This window comes from Electrophorus electricus, chromosome 13 (assembly GCF_041902795.1).
Source record: "Electrophorus electricus isolate QZ-2024a chromosome 13, ASM4190279v1, whole genome shotgun sequence".
In the NCBI taxonomy this organism is placed as follows: domain Eukaryota; kingdom Metazoa; phylum Chordata; class Actinopteri; order Gymnotiformes; family Gymnotidae; genus Electrophorus; species Electrophorus electricus.
In genome coordinates, this window is record NC_137509.1 from 8217273 (window position 1) to 8234289 (window position 17017).

Sequence of the window (17017 nt, forward strand, 5' to 3'; positions counted from 1 at the left end):
CATTAAACGCAATAGCGCACGTGTCCTTTTGTTTTCTTCCTGAGAAACTGTGCTCTATCTCGGCCTTTTGGTCATATGTGATTTGAAAATGTAGGCCTAGTTTTAAACCAATGTATGGCGTATGTTGCCCAAGTACGTGCGTCTGTATAGACGTTGGCTGCAATATGACATAGTGTATGATGAAAACATTTTGAGATACCAATTAAAGACGAAAGGTAGTCAGCCGCCTAGTCCGCTATTTGGAGACGAGAAATAAGGTCCACGATTATGTTCAGCATATTCAGAAGCTTCCTCCATGAAGCTGGTACTTATGTAAAGCACATAAATAAGGCTCGTCGATCTTTTGTGTTTCTGCTAACTTGTGTCTCACAAGATCGTTGGGCTGGTTTTGAGTTGGCGCCAAGCTAATGCAGAGAAAGATGTGACAGATACAATAAATTCGGTCCAAAGTCTAATAAATAATTTTTGATTGGCTTTGAGGCAGTGGTGGCTCAGTGATTAAGGCATTTGTCTAGCAATCAAAAGGTTGCTGGTTCAACTTGGGCACCTGAGCCGAGACCCTTAACCTAGTAGCTCAAGCTGTACTCGTTTGTAATTATAAGTTGCTTTGGATAAACGCGTTAGCTAAATGTAAATAAACGGGTCGTGTGACGTCATTCACGCCCAATGACTTTCCACGGACAAAGTGACCTAGCTAGAATTTTAAACCAGGAATTACCATAAGGGAAAGTCAACTGTTTTTGTTTTTTGTTTTTCCTCTGCCGATAGTTAACGGCAGACGCGTGAGTGTGAATGGGGGTCTAAGCCCTCCAGGAGCATAGCAAAAATGAAAAGGAACAAGCCATCCATTAACACCCCGCTTACATGTCGAATTGTTTTAATGCAGAAGTCGTTTTTAGTTTGCTTATTTGTTCATCAGTCGTCAGGGGGCCATTGCTGGTCACTAGCATGTCAATTGCACTTAATTTAGGATAATTGTGACAGACATCCAGATCATGTGTTTTCTTTGTCCCCTTTGAATCTGGAGGAATGATGGCACGGTTGAAAAAGATAGAATGAATGAGAAGTACGATTTAAACTAAACACCCAACGAGGCTTTGTGATAAGGTTAGAGTTCACTAAAACTAACAGCACTAGAAAGGGAAGCAACATTTTAGAAATATCTGATACAAATGATGTGAGGCACAACCAATTTAAAAAAGACAGTTTATGTGTTAAACATGTATATTAGGATGGCTGTGGACCAGATCTAGGGCTTCAGTCTGAAAAGACAGGCAAAGTTTGCCTTCACATTCAATCATATTCAATCTATTCTCTTCTTGAAGGACGTACTGCCTTGTTTATATAGTTGGTACTCTAGTATTTCTCCCTGCGTGTGGCTGTCTTTTGCTTTCAAGCCAGCAGAGGTTACTGTGGAGACTAGCAGGTAAAAAAAAAAAATAATAAAAATTGGGCAATTTAAATTCTGATTCGAGGGTGTGGTTTCCTCATCAGTACCATTAGCATTAGCATGTCTGCATATAACATAGGTATTGTTTGATGATTTTTCTGCAGAGGTTTGCTATTTGTAATTCCGGTCCCCTACCTGGAGACCATATATTAAATAGATTTTTGGAACAGGGAGATGGAATAGGGGCTTGTTCCATCCACTCCACACACAGACCCAGTATCGCAGCACCTCTGTGAACAGTGTACCTCCCATCATCAAAGATTCTTAGCTCATATTTATATGGCAAGCTTCTTGTTTTAATTCTGTGTGTTGTGTTCACTTTTAAAATTCTTTAGGAGTACAGATGTCATCAGGCCCACTAGCTCTGTGACTGTGAAGCCCGTAGAGCTCCCGCTTTACCTGGACGATGGTGAAGGTAGGGCTGGGTGATGAGGGAGTATGCAGGGAGCTAAGAATTCCTGATTGTGGGGGAAGAGATGAAGGGAGGATGGCAGAATTGGTCCTGGTCAAGTGTTATTTTAATGTTGTTTTGAAGGGAGCTATTGGCAGGAACGAGGCTGTCCTCTGGGGTCAGAAGTCTGCTGAGAGCAGAGAGGGTGACAGGGGTGTTGATGGGTCATAGAGCAGGGACTCCAACAGAGGTGTGAATGGGGGCAGGTTGGGTGGAGACCTAGTCTCACCGTCTGAGCACACAGTGGTGGGGGTTGTGTCAAACCTGTTGAAACATTAGATTAAGTTCAGATGCAAATGCCTGATCTCCTTGTACTCTACAGACTGTCAAGCTTTTCATCCCATTCAACACATCTGCTGTGTTGTTCGGACCCGTTTTCTATGCTTTTTTTCACGTTGACGTAAAAAATGGTCCAAAAGGTTATGCCCTCTCGTTGCACGGTTAACATACTGTTTAAAGTTGGTGAGGACAGGAGAAAAGGAGACATGACTGAAATAAACACAGATCAATAAGAGGGCGTTGGAATGTTTTCTCTGAAGTCCCGCGATGACCGAGTGAAAGATGTCGCTAGCGCTCTTCGACACAGCCCACGGAGGGACGTAAACAACTACAGCAGTGGAGTAGGAGAACTCCCACGCTAGGTACGCTCCCTGTACATCCACTGGTTGTTCAGTAAGGCAGACGGTTCATCCACCTTGTTCGCAAAGTGAAACGTGTAAATCTTTTCATGATTTTATCACTGCATACAGAAGACTGTGTAAGTGAATTTCCCTGTTTCCAGCTTGGTGTTGCTAGGATCACCAAGCATAATGTTTTGCAATTTTGACTTTGGACCATTTCCTCCCCAGGAGAAAGTTTAATATGGACCTGAAATGAGGGGATTGGATCACGTGGTTCTATAGTATTCGTGACTCCACCAATCCAAGTTATGCAAAATCCCACCTACAATCCATTTTTAAATTGAGTTACAGATTTTGCGTACTCAAGAGCAAATGAAATGCTTGCTTATTGAGTATGCCTCAGTGCAGGCCTGGGGACCTAGGCCACATAGTTACAGCGATCGCCTTTGCCGTGTACTGCCGAAGTGTAAAACATTGGAAATCTACTACTTAATCTGGTTTTAAAAATTGGGTAAATATTTCACAGGTTCCTTTTTACATTAAATGTATTGCTCCATGAGTGTCCTTCAACACAGACCCGAGAGGTGAGTGTGTCAGGCAGGAGCAGAGTCGAACACAAGTTCATACAAAAAAAAAAAAAAAGATAAAATAAAACTTCTTTGTCTTTTATATCACATCTGTGTGAACAGAGAATCTGTTATGAGTTTCCCCCAAGTTATGAAATGCTTCACAAATGTAGGCATGGCATGGCCTACGTCACCGGGGAGGCCAATATGATTATATGTCTAAAGAGGTTTTGAAAATGGTTGCTTTAAAATTGAGCTTGAAGGGGTTGGTTCGCTGTGTTGACCTCACCGTCGTGAAGGGAGGTGTCTACCTGGGAAGAGCTTGAGGTTGCGTACGTTGTGAATTGAGTAGGCAGGGGCCTATGGGAAACTTGGTTCAAGATATTTGGCGTTCTGGGTTGTGACGGGAAATCTCCTTTGTATGCTCTGCCAAAGGTAGAACCATGAAGAAGTCAGTGGTTGAAATGAATTTTTACCACTGTTTCTTCCACTGCTCTGTTACCCACTCCTCCAACCGATGTGCATTCCCCAACATCCAACTCTCTGACTTCTCTGTCTCCTCTCTCTTCAGATGAAATTCTTCAACTCCTGACTTCCTGACTACATGTCCGCTGGATCCAATTCCTTGCGCTCTGTTCTAGACAATCGCAAAAGATCTGCTTCCTTTCGTCTCTGTCATCGTCAACAACTGCTTATCTTCTGGATACGTGCCTACTGCATTCAAAACCGCCAGGGTGGTACCGATTCTCTTGGTGATGTAATATCTGCTCATGGTTTCTCCTACCACTGCTATGCTGATGACGCTCAATTATTTCTTTCTTTTCCAACCTCTGACACGCAGGTCTCCAGACGTATCTCAGCACGCTTGACTGACATCGCGTCATGGATGACAGCCCACCACTTGAAGCTCAACCCCAGTAAAACCGAGCTTCTGTTCATCCCAGGTACTCCCAAGCCTTACCATGAGCTTGCTGTTTCCTTTGAGAACTCCCTGGGCATAACTTTGGACAACCAGTTGTCGTTGTCAACTCATGTTTCTAATCTAACCCGGTCTTGCAGAGTCCTCCTTTGTAACATACCAAGGATTCGACCGTTTCTCTCGCAGGAAGCTTGTGCAGTCTCTTGTGATCTCAAAGCTAGACTACTGCAACTCGCTACTTGCTGATCTTCCTCTAAGAGCCATCAAACCTCTACAATTTGTCCAGAATGCAGCAGCACGACTGGTCTTCAATCTTCCGACGTTCACACATGTTACTCCACAGCTGCGCTCCCTTCATTGGCTCCCTGTAGCTGCACGCATCAGATTTAATACCTTGATGCTTGCCTACAAAGCCAAAAATGGACCAGCCTCTTCATACATGAGGTCAACGGTCAAAGCCCGATCCGTACCTCAAGCACGGCTCGGCTTGAAATACCTTGCTTCAGGTCTCATGGACGACAAGCATCGAGACTCTTTTCCGTCCTGGCTCCGAGATGGTGGAATGAACTCCCAACTGCTGTCCAGACAGCAGAGTCCCTTGCAGTCTTCAAACGCGGACTGAAGACCCATCTATTTGCAGAATATCTAAAGGACAACTGACACTGCTCCCATATTGACTGACTAATTTAGTACTTATTGTAGGGTATGGTTTATGTTGTTTAACAAACTCTGGCACGTATTGTTTATAGCACCCATCATTGTTTAAAATAGACCTTATGTATTTTGTACTTCTAGGTGTCAGCATTCGTCCCTGTATTTCTACAGTATTCTAGTTCATTGGCATGTTTGATTCTAACCTACTGTACTGTACTAGGATGTATTCTATGAGTAAATGACAAAGCACTTTTGTAAGCCGCTCTGGATAAGAGCGTCTGCTAAATGCCGTAAATGTACTTCAAGGAGGACAGCTTCAAAACCCGTGTGAAGTTCGATCCTGGTTTTTCATCTCTCTTACTCCGTGCCTCGGCAGCTGTTACAACCGTGTGTGACTCGGCGGCTCACAGCCTGTAAGTATGCTTTACTGTTTGTGTTTTAGGATGTTTGAAGCAAACAAGGTGTGTGCTAGCTACAACGAGTGTTCCGGTGTCGAATTGTTGGCTGTAGCTAACCCGTAGACCCATTGCTCGAGATCGGGTAACGAGCCCAATTAATCTTAGTTTTATTTATTTAATTTTTGGTACATTTTTTTTAAGGTTTTCTATTATTCTTGTTGCTCTGTAAGTTTTTTTTAAAAGGAGAGATTCAAGAGTAAATTGTCCCTTAAACTCCCAACTTGAGCTATATATTAATTCTTTAATAACTATAGCTCCATATTCTGTAGATTATTGAATTCAGAGCAGAAGTAGTTTGTTTAACTAAACGACGTCTTTTGTATAAGAGCAAAAAGCCACTTTTGTAACTGAAATTGGCAGCAAAATGAAATGTAAGCACTTCTTATTGCTGCATTTTGTGACCCCGTTTACCCTGCCCTTTTGTGTGTGTGGTTTTTTTTTAAAGAATTGACACATTTTAGTGGTGCTTGAATTTGTTTTAAACAGTGTGGTTGATTGGTGTATACAAGATCTGTGTACAAAATAAAAATATCAATTTAAAATTTTTTTTATTAAAACAAAGTAAAATACAGGAAAGTGCAAAAGCAAGCATTAAGATCGCAGTATCTCCATGTGGCATACTTGAGCAGGCACCAGGATGATTAGATCTTTCTCTCAAACACACACACACACACAAAAGGCATTAAAGATAAGGATTGTCCTGGGACCTGGAACAGACTGACACAGACTGAACACAAATCGGATGAGCCCTACACAGCATGTACCATAATACTGCAGTCTAATCCAGCTATATTTCCTACTAGTGCAATGCCTAGGTTACAAAGACTTGACTCCAGTCAGCATACAAGCCTAATATAATAATATACAAGTATAATTATTAAAGAGGACACTGGACAAGATAAACTGCAACAGAACAAAAGCACAAAACCATCTTGGTGTTTGTTTAAATGTTACAGTGAGATGAACCAAGTTACTTAGCCAGTGCATGGTTATTCAGGGGGTAGAATACCTGGGCAAAGGTGCGTATACTAATGTTAATTCAGCATCTGAAATTACTCCGTTTGTGCTTATTTACGTTCTCAATTAATATCTCCCCTACTATACACTCATGATAATGGATGTGTTTTATGTTGATATGCATGATGTCGTTTGCTGCTTCACTGAGTGACTAAAGAATAAACTGATGCTTAAGACCAAGAATAAATCTGGGAGGGGGATCTAGTGTTTCACCAGGGTCGATCTTTAGTCAGCAACCAACTCATTAAGAATCATCCAAGATGATGATAGCCACTGCATACAGTTTATGAACATTACATAAGTTTCACTTACAACAAAACATCATGAACACAATGTTCTATAAAAAAGTCAAACTACCATCTGTATACAAGTAGTTGTTTACTTGACAATTTTGTGTGTACAACTCATTTCACTCTGCAAGTCAGTCACCAAAAAGTCCTGTAGTGTGGTCTTTAAATAAACTTAAGTCAGTAGACAATCTACAGGCTATCACTGGGAAAACAGGGAGGTGGGGTAAGGCCCAGGAAGCTGGGTGCAAAGAAAGGCATCTGTACAGCCCCCTCACTGACCACACTGAGCTCTCAGTCTTTTGTGGGTAGAGGAAGAAGTGAGAGTGAAGACTAACAAGAGAGTTACCTGTTTACCTTTTTTTTTTTTTTAAACCTGATGCATAGCTATTTAAACTTGGCACAATACTATAAAGTGTGTTTTGGTCGACAGCAAGAAGCAGAAGAAAACTGAAGATTTTTTTTTTTAATTCGCCCATTTCACATTAACATTTGAAAAACAGCAGGTGGGACAGAAACACATCTATAAAGACACTGAAAAAGTCCAAATCTTTGCAAAGGCTGCAGGCACTAACCATCTTTCAAGCTGGGGAATTAAGAAGGACTGAACACTAACTGAAGAGAGAGCACTGAAAGAGTACTGCCAGACTCCACACCATACGGTGAGTTCCAATGTATGAGAATCCTGATGAAGTACAGATTGCCACCTCAAATGGAATGTGAGGTATTCACAATAGCAGACATTAAAATACATTTTTAAGCCATTTTAAAAGACAAGATGGCAATTATGTTATGATCTGAAATTGGAAAGAACAAATTACAAATATTAAAAGAATACAAATTACAAACAAACATTAGACACCTGTGTGTGTGTGTGTAATTTATAAATCTCAGCTGCCTCAAAAGTCATACTGCATCTTTCAACTTTTTTCCAATTATGAAAAAGGATTGAAGAATAATGCTGCACTTGCCTTTGGTACTATAACAAAAATAAGATAAAAATCAGTACTATTGTAATAATATATAGTCCTGTAAGGAATAACTGCAGTATTGATAACCAGGCAGAATTTGGCTCTGAAGATCAAAGCATGCAGACAAACTACTACTCTCTCATTGGGCTTCTCTCCAGACAAGTGAAAACATATTGAGGATTAAAAAAACAAAACATACTGTATAGTTTTCTAATAAATAAAGAGAACAGCAATGGCGGATAGAAATTGGTTGGGCAGGTTATTAACATTAAGTACAGTATTCCTTGAAATCACTTCCCACAACATACCTTATGAAAAAGAATGTACTAGATAAAACAACCTCTGCCACAATGTATGAAAGCAATGGAGTAATGCTATGAAGTCAGCTTGCCAGTGGCTACATTTTCCTTCATTTGCACCAGTTTTCCTGCCTATGGTGGCCAATGCTAGTTGGAGGCTTCTCTTGGTTTGAGACAATATGACAAAACATATTATACACTTGTCAATAGCTTGCTTAAGCTTCTTAGACCCAAAATGCTCATGGCATGTAAATAAGACTCACTTTCCTGTACAGGGTACTAGGTATGAAGGTATTCAGCATATTTTACTGAGGGTTTTTTTTGCATTACTTTTGCACGTTTTGACAATGACTGCACATTTTGCATAAACGTTTACTGGTCATTTTATTTTGACGTAACGCATGTCCCATAATTCACAATACCAGGAGGTAGACAAAAGGAGAAAAACACTCCATAACAGTCATCAACTCCCTCTCATCAGGTCACCATGAGTATGAATGGCACTATGGAGAAGGGAGATCATCACCAAATGCTGGACTTGTTTGAGGAGCTCCCAGCCCATAACCACAGCCATCACCATCAGCACACACATCTTGATCACAGCAGCTCAATGGTCTGCACAGCCCCAGCTGGAATTCCGGTCAGCGGATCAGGGGTGGTGGTGCCTCCCCCTTATTCTGCAGCAGATGTTGGAGGCGGTGAGGCACCGTTAGAGCTAAGAGGGTCTCTGGACTGCTGGGCCTGCTCAGTGTTGGTAACAGCACAGAATCTGTTGATAGCCACCATCAATGCCTGTCTGGCTGGCTTGGTGCTTGGACTGATACTCACTCCTGCCATCATCATGGTGGTGTTTGGATTTCTTTGCCACTCCACAGTAAGTGTAAAAAAATCAAGACATTGTGTGGGATTACCACAGAAAAATTAAACCATAATGTGTTTAGTGGTTTAGAATCTTAGAATCCAGAGGGAGTTTCATTAACCCTTTATGTCCAAAATATGAGATGTCAAAATTTATTTTAACTAGAGGTACTTGTTATAGAGCTTTGTTGCTGCAGTTCAGAAAAAGAAAACCTAAAGCCATCTTGACTGCAGTAAGGCTTATCAGCTCACCTCCTGCTTCGTCAAACATTCTGTTTACTCAAACTCCCCTCTCTTCTCCATCTTCACTCCTTCACAAAAAATACCTCTGCTGGAATGTGGCAGAGTGCAAGCGCCTCCCGAGCAATTTCGTCCAGCTACAAACCATTTAAGAACACAGTATTACACCAGCAGGGTTTACTTCCAGGACCGGTGCACCCCCATCCTAAGTGCATAAAGAATGCGCTTTGTTTAATGGACACTTAGATTAATTGTTTTACTTTGTCTAATTTGTCAGCCTAAGCTTTGTTGCTTTTTAACAATGCCTTATTTGTTAATAGTTTAGTGCACAGCCAGCCCACCAAGCATGCTTCTGTGTGTGTGTAGTAACACAGCAGACATTCTAAGCCCCACATATCTTTCTTGTCTGTCTTCACTTCAGAAACACATTCCTCCAGGGAAACCTCATTTCATTCCTTTTCCCTCCCCTTTCATCCCATCCATTTTGCTGAACCCCCACCGTCAAATCACATCAGACCCTGTGAAGCAACACAGTCACAGGTGTACGTACTAACAGCAACAAAACATGAGCAAAATCACTATATTCATAGCATATGTTGTACAGTTTGGATAAAAGGGTGTTCACATTTATGCATCAGTCTAGGGGTGTAAATATCTGCTTATCTGTTCTTCACTTACCTGACCAACATATCTTTCCTCTCCAAGGTGCAGCCACATGGTTCATCTCATTACTGCTCTGAGTTGCTGAATGACGGTGGCTGTGTGGCCCTGTTAGTTGTAGGCTTTCTACTCATCACACCACTGCTGGTTCTGGCCCTGGCTGCGTACTGCAGACTGGCCCGCCACCTCCAACTCAGCCTCTGCTTCATCCCTTACAGCCGCGCCATCTACAAAAACCTGCCTGCCACACACCACCACGCACTGCCAGCAGACTGCTGTGGACAGCAGGCAGGAAAAGGAGGAGGAACGGGGAAGGTGTGGGTGTAAGGGCAAGGTGGGAGTGTGGGGTAAGGTGTAGATGTAAGTGGAAAGGTGGGGTTCTTGACCATGAGTCACCAGTGTGTAGGCAATTTAGTCGTGTTTTTGCTTTCGCAATTAAAAAAAAAATATATAGACATATTTTATGAACTTTTCTGGAATTTGTTCACTTGTACACAACTGTCCTGCCAAGTAAATATTTGATAAAACCAAACATTTAAAAATGAACAACTTTGTGTTTGTGTATGTATACACTCAATGGTAAAGTATAAAGAGTGATTTACTAAAAGGCAAAATGTGTGAGAATGTAAATAAAGTCATTTAAAACCTAAATTGGGATATTTTAAAAAGCCAGAGTTTTCTGAATGAAAACCTTGTGGCTTTGTAATGACCTCACTGTTTAGCAGCCTCAGTTGTTCTTTTAAAAACTGAAGCAAAGAATAACAAGGATGCAATGTATTCGACAGCTCATGTGACCCTACATCAAGTATATAAGCAGATATCCAACCCTAGAGATTTTGCAGCCATTTTTAACTTTACGTCTTTACTGAAATCACGCCCCCCCCCATCCACATTTCCCAGATGGAAATTCCTGTGTAGTGTTTCTTTGCAGTCAGAACATGCATCTGTTCCGTCTAACTATCTTGTTTTTTTAAAAAGGTCATCCAAATGTGCACGTGGGTCAGTGTTGAAGGGTCTGCCACTTGCCGTATTGCTCTCTATAGTCAATGACAAGCTCCTCATCTTGTAGCAGTGACAGCAGAACAGATGGAGCTTCCGTAGACCTGATCTTAGTCAAAAGGCTAACCAAGCGTCAGCAGCCTATGAGAGGGGTACAGTAAACATGTTATACTGTGTGAAATTGTTTTCGTGAACAAGAAACCTAACGTGCATGAAAAGCATTTTGTTCCTGTGTCACTTGTGATTTAAAGCAATAAAAAGATAAGAGACTAGCTTCTAGAAAATAAGGGTTTAATACGCAAAGCAAACACACTCAGCAAGGGTGCACCGCTGCATCGAGACCCACAACAAGACGTAAACACACACAACTATTTTTGAACCCAAGTAAATCAGGGGAGAGCGCGAACGCAGTCCCCCACTACCAGAAATTATGCAGTCGAGATTCCCACATTTGGGGAATTCGCAGGGGTCAGCACAACCGGAGTGCAATGGCTGAGCCTCGCCCTGGGTGAACCACCTTCTTGATCATGGTATCTCCCCTGCCAGGTAAGTATGAATTCCTCGTCCACACGGCGAACACATGATCAAAAGACTTAGTATTCACTCAGATGGTAGGATCCCCGCTCAATACGCAACTAAACACAATCTAAAAGCAAACTGAATACATACCTACAGAAGAACGACGTATTGTTTGAAAAGAACATTTATGGGCTGTTATCTCGTCGATTTAAACGAAACGGAGAAGAGGCTTCCCATGATGCACTGCTTCCGAATACGTAATGAGCCATGAGGACGCGTGGACGTTGTTTCTATTTTCGTGTGTGGAGCAAACTCTTCACGTGAGCGAAATTCACAACGGGCGAACATGCTGGACTAACGTATTGCTGCGCCGTATAGAGAAATGGTGCTTTCGCTAGCTTGGTGATTCAAAATCCACACAGAATTGTTGAGAAAATTACCAAGCATTGAAAGGAACAGAAACGCGCGTCGTGCCATTGACGACTTTCGTTTTAGCGAGATGAGCAAAACTCTCGTCATTTGTCCTCCAGAGCGTTGTCTGCTACAGGGTGGTATCTGTTCGCAATCAACGGCCGAAAAAAGAGGCGAGATCACTCAAGATTTTATACTGGGCACACTACGCTGCGCTACGCTTTTAAAGGGAACATTTCTCTTCATATACTGCAACGGGCGATCACTTGCAGTTGTTAAACAATACACACGGAGCTTATCCCTCCACAGAAACGTCTAGCCGACACACAGAAGATTCTTCCAAAGAGAAGAGACTGCCCTGAACAGGATGCGCGCGCGCGCGCAAACACACACAATAGAAAAATGTAAAAAAAAAAAAATAATAATAATAATAATAATAATAATAATAAATAATTAAAAAGTTTAAAAAAAAAATCAAACAACTGTTTTCTTATTTTCCCACAGAGCAAAGGAGGGAGGAGGTGCACCGTTCCCGGAGGTACTGCAATACCGGGTCGATGCGTGGAGTGGACGGAGCAAGCCCCTATTCCATCTCCCTGTTCCAAAAATCAATTTAATATATGGTCCCCGGGTAGGGGACGTATCAGATATTAAACTGATAAGAACAGATACTACACTTGATCTTAGCCAAAAGGCCGAGAAGCGATACCAGCCGCCTACCAAACCCAGGGTAGCCATTCAAGGCATCGAGAATGACCCTTACGGCGATAAAACTACGCATCACGGATTTTCACAAAAACACTAGGAACCTATACTACTATTCAGGTTCCATTACGAATTGCCCGAGAAACGTCGTGCTACACGTAGTCCGGGGACCTGAAAACTCAAGTCTTTCATAACATTAAATATGGTTGCTCGCCGACCAATCAAATACAAGTAGTCTAGATCAAGTCTTGCCTCTGCTACCTCTCCTTTATTAATAGTTTAGACACCAAATACCTGTTCTGGATTTCGACTTAACACCACTGAAGCACGAAAGTCTGTTCACTGATAAAATAATAAATATCAGCGGCATCAAAGGTTTAAATGCGCTTCCGTATCCCTCTCGTGGTTAGACCATAGACAGTACACACACACACACGTGGGCTGGACGACAGCGAAGCCACCGTGTCTCTGGCGCCCTCTATTGGCTGGATGCGGGATAACCGAACCCCGCCTATTCCCATATAAGTGAACGGCTCAGACACTCATTGTAAATTAAACATCTAGAAATTAGAAACCTCTAGACCTGCAGCACCACACTTTCAGACCGCACCATCAGCTTCATGTGACATTGTTGGGTTTTTTAGCACCGAAGTGTATACAGTACGTAATAACAAGTGCAAGTGCGGCGGTAGTCTGGTTCCAGGAGGAACTTGTCAACCTAGCGTACGGCCATGTTCCAGATAAAAGGAATACTTGAATAACCATCATTTTTAAGAGAGTGTATGACTTCCAAACACTGGGGGAAACGGGCCAAAACCGATATATACTAGCAAGCTAATAAACTACAACACCCATTAACGAGTTCTTCCCTTTACAAAACTAGCACATGAACGTTTGCTAGGTCAACAAGTTTCTCTCGTACAAAACTACCGCTCCACTAGCACTTGAAAGCTTAAGTGCTAGTCTTCACATAATTTGGGGGTGGGTGCAATCGTGTTCTGTGCATATCCCCTCACATCAACATATCACATTTATAAAAAGCAACACCGACCAGTTTAACCTCTGTGTGCACCTCCAATTTAAGCGATGTATACTTCTACACTATAACACTAGCTATCTGAAACTATACATATAGCACAATGATCATTCGTCATTCAAATTGAATTAGACACTTGGGCCAAGACAGTCATTCAAATCCAGGCGCCCCCGCCCTCGCCCCCCCTCCCCCTCCTCGTTATTTAGCTTCCATGTGAGCTCATCTAAATTTAAAAAAAAAAAAAAAAAGGATTTTCCGCTAGGTGTCATAGACATCTCCAAAGTGCCCCCGGACCTCTCCGATTGCACAAAAAGCCGTCAGCCACCATACATCCAAGATTTGTTTCGCAAAAACATCACAACGATGTTTGACAACGTAGTAAAAACAATATTAGTTTCATTGCTAAAAGGATACACGATAGTAGCTTCACTGCTAATAGGATAAAAAGTTATACCGGGGAGAACACATTGTAAATACTGTAAATAAATAGTACGCATTCTCTTATGTACAAACGTTCATTTAGACTTACGAAAGCCGAGCCATTTCCCAGCGGGAAACATTTGTAATGGAAACATCGTAGTCCATGTTCGAAGCTACTGAACCGTCACGCTCCGCTTCCAGCTCATATGTGCACGCAAACAACTCCACGTTTACTTCATCTAAAGTAAACCTCTTCCTTTCCATGATGTCCAAATGTATTAGCGATCAAATCATCCAGTAAATATATCGACGACAACACCAGTTTCACCAAACAGCTTCACACGCGTACGCTACATCTTATCTGGCTACAGCGCAGCAGAGGTCTATTGTTTTGCGCATTGCCGCCCTCCCCCCTCACACCCCCTCCAAATCCACAAAGTGAACGGAAAAAAACACGAAAACAAGCACCAGCAACAGATGACGGTAACTTACCTGTACTGTGCGGGTACTGCCTGCTCTGATTGGTCAGCTCGTCCACGTTCTGCTCGCTGAACCCACAGAACGATTCCGCCCCTACACGTCTCGCCTGTCCTTCAGTCTGCGCTCGAAAACGACGTAAAATCCAGCTGTTTAACAAGAATGAATTATGCCGAGTTAATGATTAAAGATTTCAACTGATAATTTGTCAGATTTATCTGCAGGCGAACTCTTGTGTATTGCCATGTTTTGTTTTGTTTTGTTTTTAAGCGCAATACATTTTCAAGCAGCACTCGCGAAATCATTAGTTTTAGAAAATCTTCCATCTTAGAATTCATTAAGTTTATGCTGGTTTCGAAGCTCTTCGCCGTCCCGCAACAGTGAACTGGGACTGCGACATTAATTAGCCAGCTAGCTACAGCATGTAATCATAAAACCAATTGCACCGATGTAAATATAAATCCACATTCACGTGAACATTATTTAACATTTAGTGATGTAAAAAAAAAAACCCCATATCGCCATATTTCCGCGCAACGTAATCTAAAATTGAACCTGCAGCCGATTAACAAAACCATTCCAACACGCTAAGATTAATTGGGCTCGTTACCCGATCTCGAGCAATGGGTCTACGGGTTAGCTACAGCCAACAATTCGACACCGGAACACTCGTTGTAGCTAGCACACACCTTGTTTGCTTCAAACATCCTAAAACACAAACAGTAAAGCATACTTACAGGCTGTGAGCCGCCGAGTCACACACGGTTGTAACAGCTGCCGAGGCACGGAGTAAGAGAGATGAAAAACCAGGATCGAACTTCACACGGGTTTTGAAGCTGTCCTCCTTGAAGTACATTTACGGCATTTAGCAGACGCTCTTATCCAGAGCGGCTTACAAAAGTGCTTTGTCATTTACTCATAGAATACATCCTAGTACAGTACAGTAGGTTAGAATCAAACATGCCAATGAACTAGAATACTGTAGAAATACAGGGACGAATGCTGACACCTAGAAGTACAAAATACATAAGGTCTATTTTAAACAATGATGGGTGCTATAAACAATACGTGCCAGAGTTTGTTAAACAACATAAACCATACCCTACAATAAGTACTAAATTAGTCAGTCAATATGGGAGCAGTGTCAGTTGTCCTTTAGATATTCTGCAAATAGATGGGTCTTCAGTCCGCGTTTGAAGACTGCAAGGGACTCTGCTGTCTGGACAGCAGTTGGGAGTTCATTCCACCATCTCGGAGCCAGGACGGAAAAGAGTCTCGATGCTTGTCGTCCATGAGACCTGAAGCAAGGTATTTCAAGCCGAGCCGTGCTTGAGGTACGGATCGGGCTTTGACCGTTGACCTCATGTATGAAGAGGCTGGTCCATTTTTGGCTTTGTAGGCAAGCATCAAGGTATTAAATCTGATGCGTGCAGCTACAGGGAGCCAATGAAGGGAGCGCAGCTGTGGAGTAACATGTGTGAACGTCGGAAGATTGAAGACCAGTCGTGCTGCTGCATTCTGGACAAATTGTAGAGGTTTGATGGCTCTTAGAGGAAGATCAGCAAGTAGCGAGTTGCAGTAGTCTAGCTTTGAGATCACAAGAGACTGCACAAGCTTCCTGCGAGAGAAACGGTCGAATCCTTGGTATGTTACAAAGGAGGACTCTGCAAGACCGGGTTAGATTAGAAACATGAGTTGACAACGACAACTGGTTGTCCAAAGTTATGCCCAGGGAGTTCTCAAAGGAAACAGCAAGCTCATGGTAAGGCTTGGGAGTACCTGGGATGAACAGAAGCTCGGTTTTACTGGGGTTGAGCTTCAAGTGGTGGGCTGTCATCCATGACGCGATGTCAGTCAAGCGTGCTGAGATACGTCTGGAGACCTGCGTGTCAGAGGTTGGAAAAGAAAGAAATAATTGAGCGTCATCAGCATAGCAGTGGTAGGAGAAACCATGAGCAGATATTACATCACCAAGAGAATCGGTACCACCCTGGCGGTTTTGAATGCAGTAGGCACGTATCCAGAAGATAAGCAGTTGTTGACGATGACAGAGACGAAAGGAAGCAGATCTTTTGCGATTGTCTAGAACAGAGCGCAAGGAATTGGATCCAGCGGACATGTAGTCAGGAAGTCAGGAGTTGAAGAATTTCATCTGAAGAGAGAGGAGACAGAGAAGTCAGAGAGTTGGATGTTGGGGAATGCACATCGGTTGGAGGAGTGGGTAACAGAGCAGTGGAAGAAACAGTGGTAAAAATTCATTTCAACCACTGACTTCTTCATGGTTCTACCTTTGGCAGAGCATACAAAGGAGATTTCCCGTCACAACCCAGAACGCCAAATATCTTGAACCAAGTTTCCCATAGGCCCCTGCCTACTCAATTCACAACGTACGCAACCTCAAGCTCTTCCCAGGTAGACACCTCCCTTCACGACGGTGAGGTCAACACAGCGAACCAACCCCTTCAAGCTCAATTTTAAAGCAACCATTTTCAAAACCTCTTTAGACATATAATCATATTGGCCTCCCCGGTGACGTAGGCCATGCCATGCCTACATTTGTGAAGCATTTCATAACTTGGGGGAAACTCATAACAGATTCTCTGTTCACACAGATGTGATATAAAAGACAAAGAAGTTTTATTTTATCTTTTTTTTTTTTTTTTGTATGAACTTGTGTTCGACTCTGCTCCTGCCTGACACACTCACCTCTCGGGTCTGTGTTGAAGGACACTCATGGAGCAATACATTTAATGTAAAAAGGAACCTGTGAAATATTTACCCAATTTTTAAAACCAGATTAAGTAGTAGATTTCCAATGTTTTACACTTCGGCAGTACACGGCAAAGGCGATCGCTGTAACTATGTGGCCTAGGTCCCCAGGCCTGCACTGAGGCATACTCAATAAGCAAGCATTTCATTTGCTCTTGAGTACGCAAAATCTGTAACTCAATTTAAAAATGGATTGTAGGTGGGATTTTGCATAACTTGGATTGGTGGAGT

General features: G+C 42.4%; 1 protein-coding gene, 3 non-coding genes and 1 pseudogene across 48 annotated transcripts in view; 2 read left to right on the forward strand and 3 right to left on the reverse strand.

Moving 5' to 3' along the window:
- The first annotated feature begins 1091 nt into the window (after positions 1-1091).
- Positions 1092-9909, forward strand: LOC118243037 (transmembrane protein 88). 3 transcript variants are annotated; one of them, XM_081694619.1, is made up of 6 exons: positions 1874-2542; positions 3659-4031; positions 4967-5073; positions 6983-7084; positions 8174-8566; positions 9496-9909. In XM_081694619.1, exons 5-6 carry the CDS (start codon positions 8180-8182, stop codon positions 9775-9777), a joined length of 669 nt encoding a protein of 222 aa, XP_081550745.1. In that variant the 5' UTR covers positions 1874-2542; positions 3659-4031; positions 4967-5073; positions 6983-7084; positions 8174-8179; the 3' UTR covers positions 9778-9909. The 3 variants fall into 3 exon arrangements, 2 of the variants coding, with proteins under 2 accessions (XP_081550745.1, XP_081550746.1); XR_014115829.1 differs by lacking the exons at positions 8174-8566; positions 9496-9909 and adding an exon at positions 1092-1865 and having other exon boundaries at positions 2441-2542; positions 6983-7076; XM_081694620.1 differs by lacking the exon at positions 6983-7084.
- LOC113585099 (U2 spliceosomal RNA) lies at positions 1582-1700 on the forward strand (annotated as a pseudogene).
- Positions 5650-17017, reverse strand: part of tmem88b (transmembrane protein 88 b) — a 139662-nt gene continuing 128294 nt past the window's right edge. For 42 of the 43 annotated variants that reach the window (XR_014115787.1, XR_014115780.1, XR_014115779.1 and 39 more), the window contains 6 exons: positions 15797-16169; positions 14755-14861; positions 14033-14166; positions 10477-10590; positions 9469-9725; positions 5650-9308 (listed from right to left, as the gene is read on the reverse strand). This is a non-coding gene — a transcript (transmembrane protein 88 b). The other variant, XR_014115803.1, reaches the window with a different exon arrangement.
- Positions 10840-11003, reverse strand: LOC113585096 (U1 spliceosomal RNA). The gene has a single exon (XR_003411470.1). It is a non-coding gene; the product is annotated as a U1 spliceosomal RNA (small nuclear RNA).
- Positions 11896-12086, reverse strand: LOC118242604 (U2 spliceosomal RNA). Its single transcript, XR_004776928.1, has one exon. It is a non-coding gene; the product is annotated as a U2 spliceosomal RNA (small nuclear RNA).

What these genes read in the sequence shown, in the direction of transcription:
- LOC118243037 (XM_081694619.1), top strand. Translation starts at nt 8,180, where the DNA reads ATGAGTATGAATGGCACTATGGAGAAGGGAGATCATCACCAAATGCTG. An exon ending in GATTTCTTTGCCACTCCACA is followed by an intron (nt 8,567 to 9,495) that starts GTAAGTGTAAAA and finishes TTCCTCTCCAAG; the next exon opens with GTGCAGCCACATGGTTCATC.